Source organism: Scatophagus argus, chromosome 5 (genome assembly GCF_020382885.2).
Source record: "Scatophagus argus isolate fScaArg1 chromosome 5, fScaArg1.pri, whole genome shotgun sequence".
Lineage (NCBI taxonomy): Eukaryota > Metazoa > Chordata > Actinopteri > Scatophagidae > Scatophagus > Scatophagus argus.
Genome location: NC_058497.1, coordinates 5,813,452 through 5,830,383, shown reverse-complemented (window position 1 = coordinate 5,830,383; position 16,932 = coordinate 5,813,452). Strand labels below are relative to the sequence as shown.

General features: G+C 39.7%; 1 protein-coding gene across 8 annotated transcripts; it reads left to right on the top strand.

Annotated features, from left to right (window-relative positions):
• Nucleotides 1-197: 197 nt before the first annotated feature.
• Nucleotides 198-10,344, top strand: rinl (Ras and Rab interactor-like). Of its 8 annotated transcripts, none has more exons than XM_046388497.1 (11): nucleotides 198-1,042; nucleotides 1,316-1,481; nucleotides 3,632-3,743; nucleotides 4,300-4,372; nucleotides 4,515-4,603; nucleotides 4,716-4,798; nucleotides 5,606-5,822; nucleotides 6,419-7,120; nucleotides 7,246-7,563; nucleotides 7,644-7,778; nucleotides 8,571-10,344. In XM_046388497.1, coding segments are annotated over exons 1-11 (2,370 nt in total). In that variant the 5' UTR covers nucleotides 198-1,040; the 3' UTR covers nucleotides 9,044-10,344. The 8 variants fall into 8 exon arrangements, with proteins under 8 accessions (XP_046244453.1, XP_046244451.1, XP_046244450.1 ...); XM_046388495.1 differs by having other exon boundaries at nucleotides 946-1,042; nucleotides 5,606-5,837; XM_046388494.1 differs by lacking the exon at nucleotides 198-1,042 and having other exon boundaries at nucleotides 1,302-1,481; nucleotides 5,606-5,837; nucleotides 7,647-7,778.
• The last annotated feature ends 6,588 nt before the right edge of the window (nucleotides 10,345-16,932 follow it).

The following is a 16,932-nucleotide window of genomic DNA, read 5'->3' as shown; positions in this document are numbered from 1 at the left end:
TAATAATAAGACACTGCTTTATAAAATGGGCTTTCAGGGCCTTGAAAGATTTATGTAACATTTATGGGGCATAATTTGTTCCACACACATTTCCACTTACAGTAGTTTCACAATGGAAAGGTTGAGTGACTTTGTCAGTCTGGCCTCTGTTTAGGCTTCACTGCTGTCAGCCATATTGGTCATTGCTATTGTAAAGACAGTGTTGACACGCAGTGTTGACACGCAGTGCTGCCACAGAAAGTGGAAGCACTTCGTGTAAATGACAGACTGTCAGTCGCCTTGCCACGGCAATGATCAATCATCAGCACCTTTGGCTGTGGTTTCTGTGAGAGGCATGAGTGTTGAACAACCAACAAACCAACCTGTATGCACATGAGACAAAACAGACATGAAAACCTCTCTGTGCAGTCAGTACAGCCTGCATTTTTCTCTGTAAATTAAACATCTCTAATTGATGGATTTAAAGCTAGATTTATACATCTATGGGTGCATTTCTTACACCGCTGCAAGATAAAATCTGTTAGATAATCTCATGATTGTGGTGGAACGTTTCCAGGACAACTTTGCCGTTTTTGCCATTCATCATTTATGAGCAGAACACAGCAACAGAGTTCCAGAGAGAACAAAGTGGCTCATGTAGCTGTCTAGAGAAGCTGTAGTGTCTTTTGACTGTGAGGTGGGTTAACCACAACACATTAGGGGAGGGGAGGACGAAGGAGGCTGTGATGAAAGATCAGCTGAACAGTTCCACATGAAAACTGAAAGTGCATTAAATGCCAGCATGTGTCGGTGACAGAAGAAAGCAGCGATACAACAGTTACCTGCATTTTGAAATACAAAATATTCTACACAATGCACCAGGAAACTTCTTGAGGATGTACATGAGCTTCCCTTTTTGGCCTTGTTGGTATTTTCAGCTCTTGAGCAACATTTTGTGCTGTGTAGAAAGGAAGAGTTTAAGAGAATGAAGATTGCAACATGTGGAGAAATGTGCTAACAGTGTAGAGAAGGATAACCGAACCAACTGAGCCAGACAACACATGTAAGTATCAACCTTTTCATACCCTCAATAAGCTTGGCTTTAGATATTTTTTTGAAAAAGTCAATTCATTTTATTGTCTGTTTCGAAAATTAATGTTCACAAAGCCAAATCTTACATGATACTTCGATGATATCGTTCTTGCAAAAAAAAAACCAATTAACCTCAATTTTTTTATTTTGGTACTAGAGGCATCAGCAGTCTCAATCTATAATACTGATCTATTGTTTATGGGCAAAGATGCAAACAGATGTGATGCCTTATGTTTGTATCCAGGGCGGTTCACAGTGCAGTAAATGGGACCACAGCCATCCCATGGCGGAGCAGCAAGAGGAGGCTGTCGCTGCTGGAACAGCTGAGGGGCTGTCAGGAGGCCTGGTGCCCCAGGGAGCCCTGGGATAAAGAAAGGGCCCACGCTGCTATCTGTGGAAGACCTGCTGGGGTGAGCTTACCTCCTCCTCACTGCAGAAATCAATCAGTCACAGAGTCTTACCTTTACTGTATAATGTAACATCAAGTCTTCAGTGTGATGATGAATTACATCTAATGCAGTTTTACTTTTTTAGAGAATTAACTGAAGTAAATCAGCCACTGATCCACCTCCTCTAACAATGAGTAATTCTCAATGAATGAAGCCTCCATCCTGGTTACATTTTGGATTTTGAAGCATACTATATTATTATGACAAAAGTCAAAATCTATATCATCCCCAAAACCTAATCAGTTGATCCTAAAATGGACACTGGTCTCAGGACTCCACTTGTTCCATGTGTTACATTTTGATGTGTCTTCTAACAAACACGGAGTGAAAGAGCTTTGTTGTCTTATAGAAATGAAAATTTAAGTGTTACTCCTCTGCCCTTTTTAAAAATTTCTATCAATTTTTAAAGAAATTTGAAAGGCAAAATGAGGATTTATTTAAATAATGTTTTTTTTTTTAAATCATTATTTCTTAATTTCTTGCTTCCTCTCTCTGTCCCCCTCATTTGTAAGCGATCCAGTTTATATTATCTAATCTTATGTTGTATGAAAATAAGTATTTTTATTCTTGATCTCAAAGGAGAGCAAACATAACGTAGAGCAGGACAAGTCTGTATGCTTCACTTAAATATTTCACAATGCAAGTATTCTTAGCCGGACTTAACCCTAATATGTACATCTATGTGACACAGGAGTAGTTCCTTTTTCTGTTTGACTTCTGATAACAAGCACTTCTTTGGGTGTTGAATGCAGAAGTAGTTCTGAATTAAAGCGTGTGCGTACTAGGGAAATGACATTACAAAATGGATACGTCTGCGACAAAGACAGAATGTGAGTTGGTCAGGAAAATATGTTAAAGGAGTATGTTTGTCCCTTGAAATGCAAAACTCTTATCTGGCACCAAGTAACATGTGAGTACTTGTTCATGTGGAAAGTTAACAGCGTATGTTTTTTATTGCAGAAACTCTCATGGCATAGTTAAAGCATTAAGTAGCTGTACTGTTTAACAACTCGTGGTGCTTGTAGACCAGCTGGTTTTGTTGATTTGGACAAAAAAGTTTATTTGTTCATTTTGACATGTATTGTTTCCAGTATGTCAAACGAATCAGTGACTAAATGTTGCCGTTATAAATCATCAAAATTGGAAAATGAATTTGTTCGTGTGAAACTGCCCTGCTGCGTGTGTCTTAGAATTTGGTTACTTAAAGTGAACTTGACTCTATTTCTGTTCTCACTGAGCATGAAAGCCACATCCTGTGTGTGTGTGTATATGTGCGTGCTGGTGTTCACCAGAACCTCTAAATTCAGTTATGGTGATGTAACTACATGAGTGAGAGGCTGTTTCGCTATATTTTGCCCATGTTCATTATGTCCCAACCGGCTGCCTATTCTGTATCAGAGTTTAAAGAATGTGATCAGACATAGAGGCTCTATTAACAGGACATCTGTGCAGTTAAAGCAGCGTTATCAGAGTGAATAAACAATGACTGGTATTACAATTTTGGCTGTTAAAGTTATGCTTTGTTTGCTTTGTTTTTTATGTCTTATATACAATACAAAATTATGGCAGCATAAGTAAACAACCTGCTTCCAGTTTTCAGGCTTTGATTCAAATGTTGCTAAACTCTGATTGGTGCATGGAAATGTGTGACATCAATTTTCCCCAAATGAGCCCTGCCTACTTCAGACCCAAAAAAAAATCAAAACCAAAAAAAAAAAAAAAAAAAAAAACCCCACAGAAATCTTTTGTGTGAAATAACCAAAACTGTTGCAAAATTTGGGCTCTCATGCATCCAGTGTTTCTTAGCAAGAAAGCGATTGGAGAAAGGGGTTTTTTAGGACCTTTAATTTAAAAGAGAATTTTGTCAGCACTTATCAGCACTTATGTACCTTGGGATATTTGTTCTGTTGCATGATTTTCAGTTTGGTTGCAGCCTGTGAGAGAAACGCCCATGCGGCATTGATTTTCACACTGTTTAAAATCATCAGTGTCCTCCCCCTTGTTGCCTGGTTGCCATGGAACCACACCGTAATCATTTAAGAGAAATCCTGCTCGACAAGCTTTCGTAACACTTGAGATACCGAAATGAGTCACAGTGTTTCTCCCTGAAGAGTTTCCTGATTGTGAGGGACTCTGCAACGTCTCAGCCCAGCCTGGTGTGTGTGTCTGCTGGAGGAGAGAATGGAGCGGTTCTTGACTATAGCATCAAAAGTACAGACACAGGTACGGACCAACCACAGACTCCTCTCTCTTTTTGTACGTTTGTGCACAGTCAAGTCCCTAAGTTGTCACTGTGTTATTTTAAGTGGTTATTCTATGAAACATTTCATCTGTTACTGACCAGATTTAGAGTTGCAGTAGCCCAATAAGATCATACAGTATGTGTAATACTTGTGCACTCTGCCATCGGCAAGTTGTTACAAGCAAGAGCAGATCATAAAAATCCTGGTTCTTTAACCTGTGAACTCCCTTTCAGTTATCACATCCACACCTTTTTGTGCTACCTTTACTTCTCTGCAGCATTATAGCTAAAGTTAAAGGCCTAAGAGACCCTTCAGACTTGAAACAACCTTCTCAACATGAGAAACCACACAGCATCTGAAAATAACAGACATAATGACGAGTGAAGCAAGTGTAAAAATAAAACTAATGAAACAGTCACACTGGCTTTAGATGTCTCCTTTTGACTGTTTTAATTCGAGCTTAGTTTCCAAGAATGTATTTTTTCAGCAAACATGAGACTAATCCTGCCCACTCTCTCTCTGTTTCACTGTGTCAGTCTTTCAGCTGTCTGACTCTCGTCTTTCTTTCTCTGACTTGGCTCAGCTTGTGCTCTTCTACTCTCTGACCAGGTAAGAACCTGCTGTCCCAACTTGCTTTCATTGACTTGAAAGCATAGTTGACATTATGTCCCTTTCAAGATCTGTGTAAATATCTTGACTCTCTCTGTTTGACACTTTCATTTTATCTATCTCATCCCCCTCTTTGTGCCAGGGATGTGTTGGCTGTTTGTCTTTACATTCCTCACTGGATCTTCACTGTAACCGATAAGAGGAAAAACCGTCTCTCTCAACTTGAACCCGGTCAGTCCGTGTATCTCTGTGGCTGTCTCATGTCATCTCCCAGAAGCTACCATACATCTCAAATAAAGATGTTTTCAGGAACTGTCTTATGTATAACACCTCTCTAATGCAGAAACTTGGCTGAGCACACCGTCTGAGCAGCTGACTGAAGAAATGATCCACAGGGAGCCAAGCAGTGTAATGTGCTCCATACAGGTATATATACTGTGTGTGTGTGTGTGTGTCTTTATGTGTGTAAAACTACAGCTGATAATAAAATACTGTATACGAACAGTAGTCAAAGGTAAGACAATTTCATCTTTCCTTTTGTTTGCAAATGAGGCAGTATGTGTCTCGGAACCTCAGGCTAAATGACAATGTGTAATATGAAGGAGTCACTCACAGAGATTCACAAAATCTACAGAAATTGTTGTGCCAGGGTTGCAGTACAAAGAAGCAACAAAAGTAGCAAATAATCACACAAAATATAAAATAGCAGAGTATTATAAAAAATAACAGAGTATATACATGAGATATAGATAATGGCAGATAAGGTGTGAATACAGTTTTAAAGTGTTAATTGTAGTGCAGGTTAAACTGTTTTGTCCTGTGTGGAGAAATGGGATGGGTTGAAGAGTTTGATAGCCACAGGGAGGGAGGGCGTTCTGTGGAGCACCTCGGTGGTCTCAGTCTGACTGTTGTCTATAATTTAATTTTCAGCAAAATATAAACTTACGGTATACTACCTGGCCATCACAAAATGTCAGCTGGTGACTAGCTTTGTCTCTAGCCAACGTAGTGGAGCATTTAGCAGCTGAAGAGCCAGATAATTTTCTCGGCGTTGGTGTGGAGCAAAACATACAGTATCTTAAAGGAAACTAATTTTTGCATTTTCACCAGCCGGCCATAAACTTGACTCTGAACAAATGATAGTGTTGCTTGGTTTCTCCTGCATGTTTAAATAGATAACTGTTTGCTTATTTCCTATTTCTTCAGTGTGTCTGTATCTGTTTGTTTCCTTAGCTGACTTCCACCAATGGGGCCCTGTGTATCATCAATCCTCTCTACCTTCGTGAACATGGAGATGATTGGCTGACCCATAAGGCGACTGCTGTACAGTGTCGCACAGGGCCATCAAATTACAGACAAGAGCGACGCCTCAGCACCACCAGACCATGGGCGGGGGCAGGATTACAAAGTAAACGAGCCATCTCGTTGGACCAAGAACCTGCTGCTGCCGGTACAGAGAATTCTGGTGGGGACCTGTTATCTTTACACTTGAATTAAGAATTTATTTAGAAATTTGCCTCTCCCACTTCAGAGGGCCAGTTCACCCAAGTTGAAAAAAAAATGCTTCTGCAATTCCCTGTAGCGATGTTTGACCATGTAGTTTTGATTTCACTTTCACAGGTTTTGAAATATCTACTTCAGTATTGCTGACTATGAGATCTTTAGTGCTTAATAAGCAATCTGGAATGTTTGTTTCAGTGTTTTTTCAAATACAATATCCTTTGTTACAGTGTGGGGCTTATTTCATATAAATATTGCTGATTATACCTATCGCTGCCCAAAAAACATCCCTACATTTTGCAGTATTCCTGAGATTTAAATCTGGTATCTGTGGCAACTTTCCCACACTGGTGCACTGGTAGCAATGTGTTTTACATCAATCAACAAACTCTAGATTACCAGAGCTGCAAACTATAACAAACAGTGGTTTGGTGGAGAATAAGGCATCATAAATGCATCATAAAAACAAGTTTGTTTAATTGTCTAATTGCTCTCACTGTCAAAATTGCCAAGATGGTCTTCATAATCGGTGTTTTCCTTGTCCAGGTCTAATCAGAGCCAGGTCAGCTGATTCGCCTCAGTGTCCCTTCACCCCATCAGTACCAGTTGCTCCTGCAGGTGTGGTTCTTAGGAGGCCCAGCAGAGATTCTGGCTCCAACACTCCTGACAGAGAGAGCATGGAGAGCCTTCCTCCATATTCTCCGTCCACCCCTGGAAGTTTAAATAGCAAAGTGTTCGAGCAGCAGCACCACGGCAGCCCTCTGCCTCAGTCTCCTCATAGGGTATCCTGGATTGAGGATGGGGTCTGGCTGCCCCCTCCTAGACCTTCCTCTTTGCTTCAGCCCCCATCACTGGAGTTTGACTCACTGTCAATAAGCAGCATAGAAGAAGAGCAGGAGTCCCAAACACCAAACCCTAACCCACACTACCCGTGTACACAACGGTTGGCTGACAAGGTCATACATAGACTCTCAGCTGTGGGTCAGGCTCTTGGTGGGCTGGTAAGTCAGAAGAAAAGACTAACCAACCGAGTGCAGGAGTTGAGTGAGCGGAAAGGTGAACCATTTGCAGAGGCTGTGAAAGGATTTTTGGAGACGACGCTGAAGAAAGGGGCTGATCATGGCGGGGTCACAGACTTCTTACAGGATGTGAGATCATCACTCACATCACTGAGGGAGACTCTGTTGGACTGTCAAGAAATCCAGGCATTGTTGGACAGCATCACTGACATAAATGACTCAGAGATTGGTGAGTGAGCAGCCAGTGACGGTTTTTAATACATTAATAAAAATGCGTCATTGTCTTGCAGCTTAGTGCATCATTGTTTAGTGCTCCTTTAATGTTTCATCACGTTCCTTTCATCCCTCCTGTAGACTCCCTGGTAGAACTTTCCCTCCACAAGGTAGCTCTGAAGCCTGTTTCTGCATGCATCTACTCCTGTATTCATGCCTCCCGGGCTGATGATGGCAGCTTCAAGCGTCTCCAGAGCAACATGCGTGTGCTGGAAAAGAAGGGGATGGAGGAGCTGGGAGGGTCAGCAGGAGTTGGAGTTCCTGACTCTGTCACCCTGGAGCGGATCCAACAGAGGTGGATCAGTGTGCATGAAGCCTACTCCCCAAACAAGAAGGTCGAGATCCTGCTCAAAGTCTGCAAGAGCATCTATCACAGCATGAGTGCTAATGCTAGCTCAGGTAGCTACATGATTACTTCTATAACACTACCTGTTACTAGCTATGTCTGGATCCACATTCTCCTCTCCTCTCCTCTCCAGCAGGTACAGTATTTGGAGCGGATGATTTCCTGCCCTGCCTGACATGGGTGCTGCTCCGTAGTGACGTGGTCACCTTACAGATAGACACAGACTACATGATGGAGCTCCTGGACCCCTCACAGCTACAGGGAGAGGGTAAGGCAGATACAACTGAACACACTGTAGTGGGCAGGTCGGCTGATTGATCACTTGACGTATTTCTGGACCTGCGTGCAAAATAAATTCATAACTTAGTCTAGATATGAAGAGTGCGCTAAATTTGCATTTTACTAAGTTAAAAAAGGCTGCACAGATTTACTTGGTGCTTTTTTTCCACCCAGCAAACTGTCAGGTGTAACTATTGCTGTTATAACAGTCATGAGCCGTTTATTTGATTTGGCGCTAGATAAATTGTTGTTTATTATAATATAAGCTAAAAGAGTTTGAATTTAATTGAATTTAAATTCCTGCTCTTAGTATCAATGTCAGCATTAGCAGACTAGCTTTGCTAAACTATAACTCCTAAGAGCTAACAAGTTTACATTTCGTCTGTGCCTCGAGCTGTGCAATCTACTGTCACGTTAGTTAGCTCACACGTTTCATTGCTCTGATTGGTTGTAGGTCTATCCAATTTCATCCAGGGGCATTTTGGGCTGTTCTCATTGATAATACTGCTTAGAAATAGAAAATTAACTGAGAGTTCCAGACCAATTTGCATTTGAAAATGATCTGGTGATACCAGACTAATAGAAAGGACTTACCTACCTAGTGATTGTATCAGCTAATCTCAGAATAGCTGATGCAACTTAATTCTTGTCTACAAATAGAGGTTTTGGTTTGATTTCCATTTAGTAGAGGACTTCCTACTGATTATAGAGATCTGGATACCATTTAATCAAGATTACAAGTCACAGACCGTCTCCCTTTCTGCGCTCCCCATATCAACAGGTGGCTACTACCTTACAACCCTGTACGCCTCTCTTTACTACATCAGCAGCTTCCAGCCACGACTAGCTGCCCGGCAGCTTAGTGTCGAAGCGCAACACTCTCTCAACAAATGGCATCGCAGGCGCACCCTGCACTGCAACCAGTCACGCCGCAGCAAGCACCGACAGACAATTCGCAGGCAGTCGGGTCGAGAGAGAGCCGTGCAGAACTCTGAGACAGAAACTGAAAGTAAAGAGAAAAATGGAAAAGAACCTGATTCTGTTGATATCGTTGAGTCCCAGCAGCAGACAGAGAGCACCGCAGAGGCTCTGCAGCCACTGATGGAAGAGACAAGCAGGACACAGGTCGCTGAGGACGAATCACAGACGTCCACTCCAGCAACAGAATGTAATCAGCAAGACGTCATAAAGAGCAAACAGGAAGGGAATCAGACTCTGTGTGCAGCTTGGGAAGAGGATCACGGAGGACTGTAATGGAGAGAGGACATACCGGAGAAGCATACAATTGCAACCTGTCAGCCACACATTTTTTGACCTTTTAGACAAGGTCATATTGTCTAAAAACATTCACAATGGGTCAAACCATTTTTTTATTATTATTTTAATTAATTAATTTTTTTTTTATTAATTGAGGGATACTTTTGCTTTTCTGCAATTATAACTTTCTTTTTTTTCTTTTTCTTTTTTTTTTTTACAAAATGCTGGATACTTTTATCTCTTCGGAGTTCTAAAAACCTTTCAAAAGAAAGATTCATGGAAGCAAAAATGACTCTGATTAAAGTGATCACACTGTGCATGCTGAGGCCATTAAGTGAGAAGCGGTCATAAGTGGTTGAGGAGCTCTGGCCAAATTTAATGTCATTTTTATATTGTAAAGAGGAGAAGAGTTTATACAAAAATTGACGTTCATTTGTTTGTTTTTTGTATACACAATTGATCACACTGATCATTTAATAGTGATCCAGCAAACCACCTTTTCCTTGGAAATATGGTAAATATAAGTTAACTTGCAGTAGATGTTATATGATGCAGGAGATGTGTCAATTTATTCTTTTAATAAATAGATTCCCTTAGTCAGGGCACTGATATATTTTGAGGCTATTAGTCTTTGTAACATGAGTTGGGATTCTTTTATAAGCTAATTAATTTAAACTTTGTTGTTTGTTAAACATTGTTGATTTGTCAATATAGTATTATTATTACTAACATAAAGGTAACATAGGTAACAGTGTAGAAATAGAGTAACTGAATAAAACAGTTTGGCTTGTGTGGGTCACCAATACCATTCACTGCAGCAGCTGTGTCTCTCATGAAACAGTGTCCAGTGCTGCTCAAGGACGAGACAAGTCTGCACGTTCACTCTCACCCAGGTTCTCAGCAGAAAAACTGCCAAACAGCAGACTGACAAACAGTGTCTAGCTGGTGAACATATAGGAGCATGTAGCAGCTAAAGAGTCAGCTGTTTCCCCCAGGAATTGGTTGAGACCAAGACGAAGCTAAAAGTAGAGTAAATATTGGAATTACATTCTTCAGATAACAGATACACAATGTTATGAATAATTATGTTGTTCAGTCTCTGCTGGATGTTTGCTAATTTGACAATGGTAACACAATAAATATGAGATAGTTGTGACTTTTCTTGTTGGTGTGCATTTTCTGTCACCACAGTGGTTCAAAACAATTAATAAATGGAGCTTTAAATCCTAGTTACTATTTTTTGCCTGATATCATGACATGCTTTTTATTCACCAAAATATAATGCTGTTGAACTACCACATGAGCGTTTGCTTTTTATTCATACATTCTTTGTTATTTGTAAACTTACCTAAAAAGCAAAAGCGCATGAGGGCATAATAAAGACAAGCTCTATGTGCTGCACGAAGCATCCCAAACATAAATAGCTGTCTTCCTTTTGGACCACTAGAGAGCAGCATTAATCCTCCAGTGACGTGCAGATTTTATCCTCTGAAATGTGCTATTTACAGTTTGTACAGGTTTGATTTTTAACTGATGGAATTATCTCATGTTGTATTTTTTACTGGATGAATATATTCAACAAAAATGAAAATTTTTTACATTTTTTTAAAATCGAGTACACATGTGGTGCTCTAAGTGCCAAAAAAAAATTACTCAACAATGATGTCTCTTTCCAGAAATCATTTTTAGCAGTTTCATGCAGGGAACTATTTTATTTCAACTGAATTACACCATATCACCATGCCAAAGCAACATGTACTCATGCGGGACGTAAACATTAATGCTGTCATCTTTGGCTGAGCTTTAATGTTAGCTAGCTTAGTTAGCTTAGCCGGTCATCCATGAGCAGACACATGCTTCCTTCTGTGAGGTGATATGTAAAAAGCAGTTACACAGTTATAAGCATGGAAGGAAGTTAAAATGACACTGTAGCAACTGTTGAAGTTTAAGCACCAGCAGGATAGCATAAAGATGAAGCTGTGGGACTTGAGTTGAAAACTGATAGACAAGAGTTGAACAGCAGCTGAAGGCTGAAAGGGGATGGATGAGCACCCAAAAGTTTTCAGCTGAAGTGCAAAGAATATGAGAAGGTTGTGTGGCCAGACTGATGTAGACTGACTGTTACTGTCAAGGAGTAACCTGACATATTTATTTTTTTATTTCCTTCCTCTTTTTAAATTTCTCAGTTTGTTTCTATTCTTCATGAAAAACACTTTGAGCTGAGTTTCTTGTATGTTTGTGGCAGCGAAAGTCACTGAAGGAGTCCATGTTGAAGCTTTTATAAGAGGGTCAAAGTGGTACAGAATGCAATTAAAGCTGCAGAAGAAGGTGAAATGCTCCAACAAATTTAAAATCTGAATAACAGGCACCTACAGAAGTTGAAGTGGCAGTTGAAACTGAAAGCTATTGATGTGAAGCTACAGTTGTGAAGCATAAGTAAGTATGGGAGATTGAAGGAGTTGAGTTTGCTGGTGGGCACCGGAGCAGCGAAAGGTGTTGAAGGACTTGAAGAAACTGAGCGACAGCTGTGGTTAGGACCACGTGTCACAGAAGAACTGATATAGCATGTCATTAACTGATAACTAATTGTACGATAACAATATAGCTGAATCCATTTATTTGTGAATTCATTTATTAATCTATGAGGTAAGCACTTACAAACGAGTGGCAGTTGAGGCTGAGGGACATTCGTAGCAGGAGTGACAGAAATCTGAACCTGGGAACAGCTGAAGTGGCAGTGTAAGTGGGCACACTGGAGAGCAATCAACATGTTGGTACTTAAAGGAGTTGAAGTGGCAGTTGAAGTTGAGGGAAGTAAAGTGAAGCTTTAAGGCTGATGCACTTAAAGCAGTTGTTGTGGACATTATAGCAGTGCAAAAAGTTAAAGCAGCTACAGATGTGAAATGAGGTGAGTGTCAAGTGAAGTAGCAACACTTCAGTGGAACAACTTACTATTTCATGTATATTTCATTTTATTTATTCATTTATTTTTGTCATTTTCAGCATAGTTTTCTCTTATAGATTTTTCATTGTTGTTTTTGTTTTTAAAATTGAACAGCCTGTAAATTCAAAGGCTACCAAACATAGTTAATGAATGCACATACATCAGGCATGTACACATGTAAATAGTTATATGGGCCTCTTATGTAAATGTTCACACACACAGCGTCATGTACACACACATATGGAATCGTATCATCGCTGCATTCTAAATGACCGAGCCAATCAAATTTGCCTAATGAGACATCTGGCATTCTGCCTGCATGTGGATGTCAACCCCAGAAACAGCTGGGTTTTTACACACACACACACACACACATTCCGTTTCTCTTCTCACAATCAGTGCTGTCAGACTGCTGTGGAGGACTGATAAAGAAACACACATAACACGCATTGATTGGACACACACACACACACACAAAAATTTAGGGAAGCACTGAGGAAGAAGCTGTGGCCAAGACTACACTGGCCAATACATAGTGTTACACACTTGTTCTCTCACACGTGATATATTATGCATACAGAAGTGTATGTAACGCACTCACCAGGGCCATAAATTAGATATATGGCAGTGGTGCTGGCGGTGGAGGAGGGGGTCCACAGAAAAGTGGAGTGTGTGTATGTGAAATGAGGAGGGGGCACAGATGGCTGTGGCCTGAGGCAGTTGAGGTACTGCAGCTAAACACGGAGACGGCAACACAACGCACGCACACACACACACACACAAGCGTTGGGAGGGCTGTCTCTTCACATACCGTATATAAACACTTAAACATATAATTTATGGAAATAAAAATAGGAGACTAAATGGAACATGCAGTACAAACATTGTGGCATTATTTCAACATTCAAACTGGAAAATAAAGAAACCTTCTTACAACTTCTGTATTATGAATCTGTTAACTAATAAGAGAAGACAGCAAAATGCAGATTTTGGTGAAAAAAAAAATCAAAGTCTAAAATATCAGAAAACAACAGAGATTAATGATTGTTGGCACTCATTTTTCTTGGTGGAATTTAACTAATTGAGGACTGTACTTAAGTACAAATTTGAAGCTGTCATGTCTTGTTAGTTTATACTTCACCCCAAATTCGGTTAAAGTTAAATACACTTAAATATAGTGCTTTTTACTCCACAGCATTTATTTAACAGTTCTAGCTAGAGTACTTCATAGATTAAGAGTTCATATACAAAGCATACTGTATAGTATATACAGTACAGCAAGAAACTGCTGCTTACACATTAATGTAGCTGTATATTATTGTATTATTGTATATTAGTATATTTCAACACAACAGCACCATTTCTCTGATTTATAAGTTCTTTTGCCTCTGATACTAACATAATAGATAACATGTAAATGTACTTTTATTAGTAATACATGAAGTATAATATTAGAATTAGTACCCCTCAAACACCACTGCCTAAATTTAAAAGAATATCAGAATAGCCATTCAGTGTTTAATTAATCATAAGTATGTGAGAATGTATTTATTCTGACAGTATAAAGACATATAACCATTACAAACACTGCATTAGATATAAAATTACAAAATTAAATTTGCTTTTGTATTTCATATTAAACCTCTCCTTTTCTGGCATATTTTGTTGTCATATCACACACTCCCATTTTGTTTAAATTGCCCCAGTAATCCTCTTGAATTAGTGTGAATAAAGTGTTGAGTCTGACTGCATCTTTATTGTGCTGGCCTGCCTTGTCCTCATCTGTCACTCGCCCCCTGTAATACATAAAAGTGTCTTTGTCTTTACTGTGGCCTGTCACCATCCAGCAGCTTGCCTCTGTCGTGGTTCGTTCACACACACTACAGCACAATAAAACTTTCACCCATTCTCTTTCTCTTTGTAACCCTCCTGCTCCTTTTTCATTCCTTTTCTCTGTCATTCAGGTCCTATCTGCACTTCCTCCTCTCCCTGCTGCATTCCTCCATTCTCTTTCTCTCTCCCTCCTTCTCTTTCTCTGCCTCCCTCCTCCCACCACACTGCCCCTCCCTCTCTCCCACTTGTCTGAGCTCTGACAGGTGTGTAATTGAATGATTAATGACCAGCAGAGTACTCCCCCTCCCACAGAACCTCACTTTATGTTAAAATGGAATTGTGCATATTTATGCACACACATATTCATGCGCTGACACACGCAGACATGCACATTTTCACATTACACATGTGTATTCATTTTGCTTCAATAGTCCAAATGGTCGAATTTGAACCAGTAGGAATCTTGAAATGATGGAGACATTACACACAGTGTAGCAGTACACTGAATGCAATATATACTATCCTGCACAGTCAACACTGTACACGTGCTGCAGTGGAGGTTATTTGAAATGACAATTGCAATGTTGACATTTTACTAAAAATCCTCGGCCTATTTAAATTTTATGAAATGCATTTCCTCCAAAAATGTGTTATTGACTTTAGACATTTTCTCAAAATTCAGCCAAAACCTCACACCTCTGCTTTGTGAAGCTGTAAGGCTGAATCATCTGCATTGTACTGTCGTCTAACCACAGTATACAAACACTGGAACACAAACCACTTAAATGCATTGAAGCACTTTCTCGCTCCCATTTCTTCTCTCCTCTTCATTTGTCAACATGAAGTCAACAGATTTTATGCAGACTAATTCCCACCGTCTAATGGAGTCTGTGCTGGTGAGAGAAAAGGCTGGCAATCTATCTGAACCAATCATAAGCTGAGGCTGTGATGAATTATACTGTGTGAGTGAGGGCTGTGCACTGATGTATGAATAAAGTATGTGTTGTTGATTTTTCTGCTGCGATTCCTGCCTGGGCTGAGATGTTGCAGGATTATATATTTTAGGATCATTGTTTTCAAATGGAGAGAAAAAGATGTCATACAGCAGAGCAACAAGTTCAGCTGTTGGAGGAATAACGAGTCAGAGTGATCATGGATTTTTAAGGCCAATACTGATAAGGATAATCAACACTGCCTCTTTGAAATTGCATTATATTACACGACACTAAATTATTTAGCTAACTATGCTTTGGGGAGAAATATAGTGAAGCTTGGCAACTCTACCTTTCCTGTGGTTCAAGTCACCGTTGACCTTTCCTGCACTGATTCTGCACTGAACCAAAACAAAGTGTTACACATGACAAACAAAAACATAAAAAAATTAACACTGCTGTACCTATGCAAACTTAAAGAAAGTTTAGTCTGATATTGATTTACTGATCGACATTTGTTTGTTTTTTTTTTAGTTTAGTTTTAGTTTTTGCAGTGTCTGCATGGTCTCCAGTGGGTAATTCCTAATAACTTTGATGCTCCTTTGATTTTTTTATCTAGAGCTAACAAGAGGTTGACATTTGTGATATTGGAATCAAATTCAACATACTTAATGTAACATAGATGATGTCTAGTCTAAGAAACAGGCACATTTGTGACTCAAGGAATTAATATTTATTTGTTTCATCATGTTATGAAAAATAAAAATGAAAACTTATCAATGTTTTCCCACAAAGATCTTTGTAGTAATTCAGAGTTCTCTTTCTAACCTTGTGAGGTCATACTGATGTAGAAACTGTTGCACTGTTTTTGAACACATGTTTGCTTAGTGAAACAGAAAGAGGTGGAGAGGTGAAAGAGTAAAAGTGAGAGACCCATACTGACCAGCATGTCCTAGGAGTGAGTGTGGGGAGTGACAAAAGAGAAATGAGAAGTGGAGGGGTGCTGAGGTCAGGACCTGGGTGACAGGGAGAACAGCCATTTCCTGTTGACCTCTGTTTGCACTCTGGCCCCTGACCCCCCTTCCCCCCCAAAGCTGAATTGGGGCAGGTTGGGGGCTATGGGGTACTAAATGTTTGCTGGGTGTTTTACTTGCAGTTTGGCAAAAGGTGGAACTATGTATGGATGTTTGACAGTTAAAATGAGAAGATATGAAGGTTATGGATAGGACATGTACATCAGGAACTGCAAGGGATTAGGACAGTTAGGCAGGTAGGACAGAAAAAATAGAACTTGGTAGTGTTCGTACATGTCGACACATGAAATTATCCTTAATTTAGGTGAGAAACAGGTAAGGAAGAAGGATGTGAGGGCTGGTAAAGATCTACAAGAGCTACGAGGAGCTCTGGTGTGTGTTTTAAGTACTTTGTTTTCTTCACGAACTTGTGTAACAGATCACTGCAGCTGCAGCCTGAGCTCTCTGCTCTCTGTCGGAGTTTAACAGATTGTCAGAGGACTGACATGACTTATGATTGAAAAAAAGGAGGGAGATTACACCATTTGTCAAGAAGAGGTCTTGTAAAAGTGACTGGCTTTGATGGTGGTTTACTATAAGGGTTGGAACATCTTATGAAGGAGCCAAGCTTATTGTAAATCAAGGAAAACTCTGTTGTTGTTTTGGTCCATTTTTAATCATCCATTAATCAAGCCACGTTGCATGAAGAAAGACATGTTTAGCACAAACCAACATTTTTAAAGTAAGGCCTCATGAAAACACCTACTGTGTATAACCTTATCTGTAACCAAAGATTTCTATGTGCACAGATATGCTCATTATTATTAGCTACAGAAACAGGCAGATTTAATGACCTCCTTTCTGCAAACCAATGATTATATCTAAAGTTTATGTTTGATATGATGATACTTTTCTTTACAATTAAATTCTCACTTTTATGTTGTGACAATACTGTACTTAATGTATAGTTAGGTTTAATCACAAAAATAGATTGAAAATGCCCAAAGGTCAATAAAATCACCTGGATTTTTGTTTCTGTCTCTTCCAGGTGTCACACCGTCAATCCTTTCACCTTACAATAGAAGAAAGTTCTAGGGAAATGTTCTAGTGATATGTATGTTTATCTGCAGTTTGTGGAAATGTACAGAACCAGCATTTTATTCT

What these genes read in the sequence shown, in the direction of transcription:
- rinl (XM_046388494.1), top strand. Translation starts at nt 1,302, where the DNA reads ATGTTTGTATCCAGGGCGGTTCACAGTGCAGTAAATGGGACCACAGCC. An exon ending in GTGTAATGTGCTCCATACAG is followed by an intron (nt 4,799 to 5,605) that starts GTATATATACTG and finishes TTGTTTCCTTAG; the next exon opens with CTGACTTCCACCAATGGGGC. An exon ending in CTCACAGCTACAGGGAGAGG is followed by an intron (nt 7,779 to 8,570) that starts GTAAGGCAGATA and finishes CCATATCAACAG; the next exon opens with GTGGCTACTACCTTACAACC.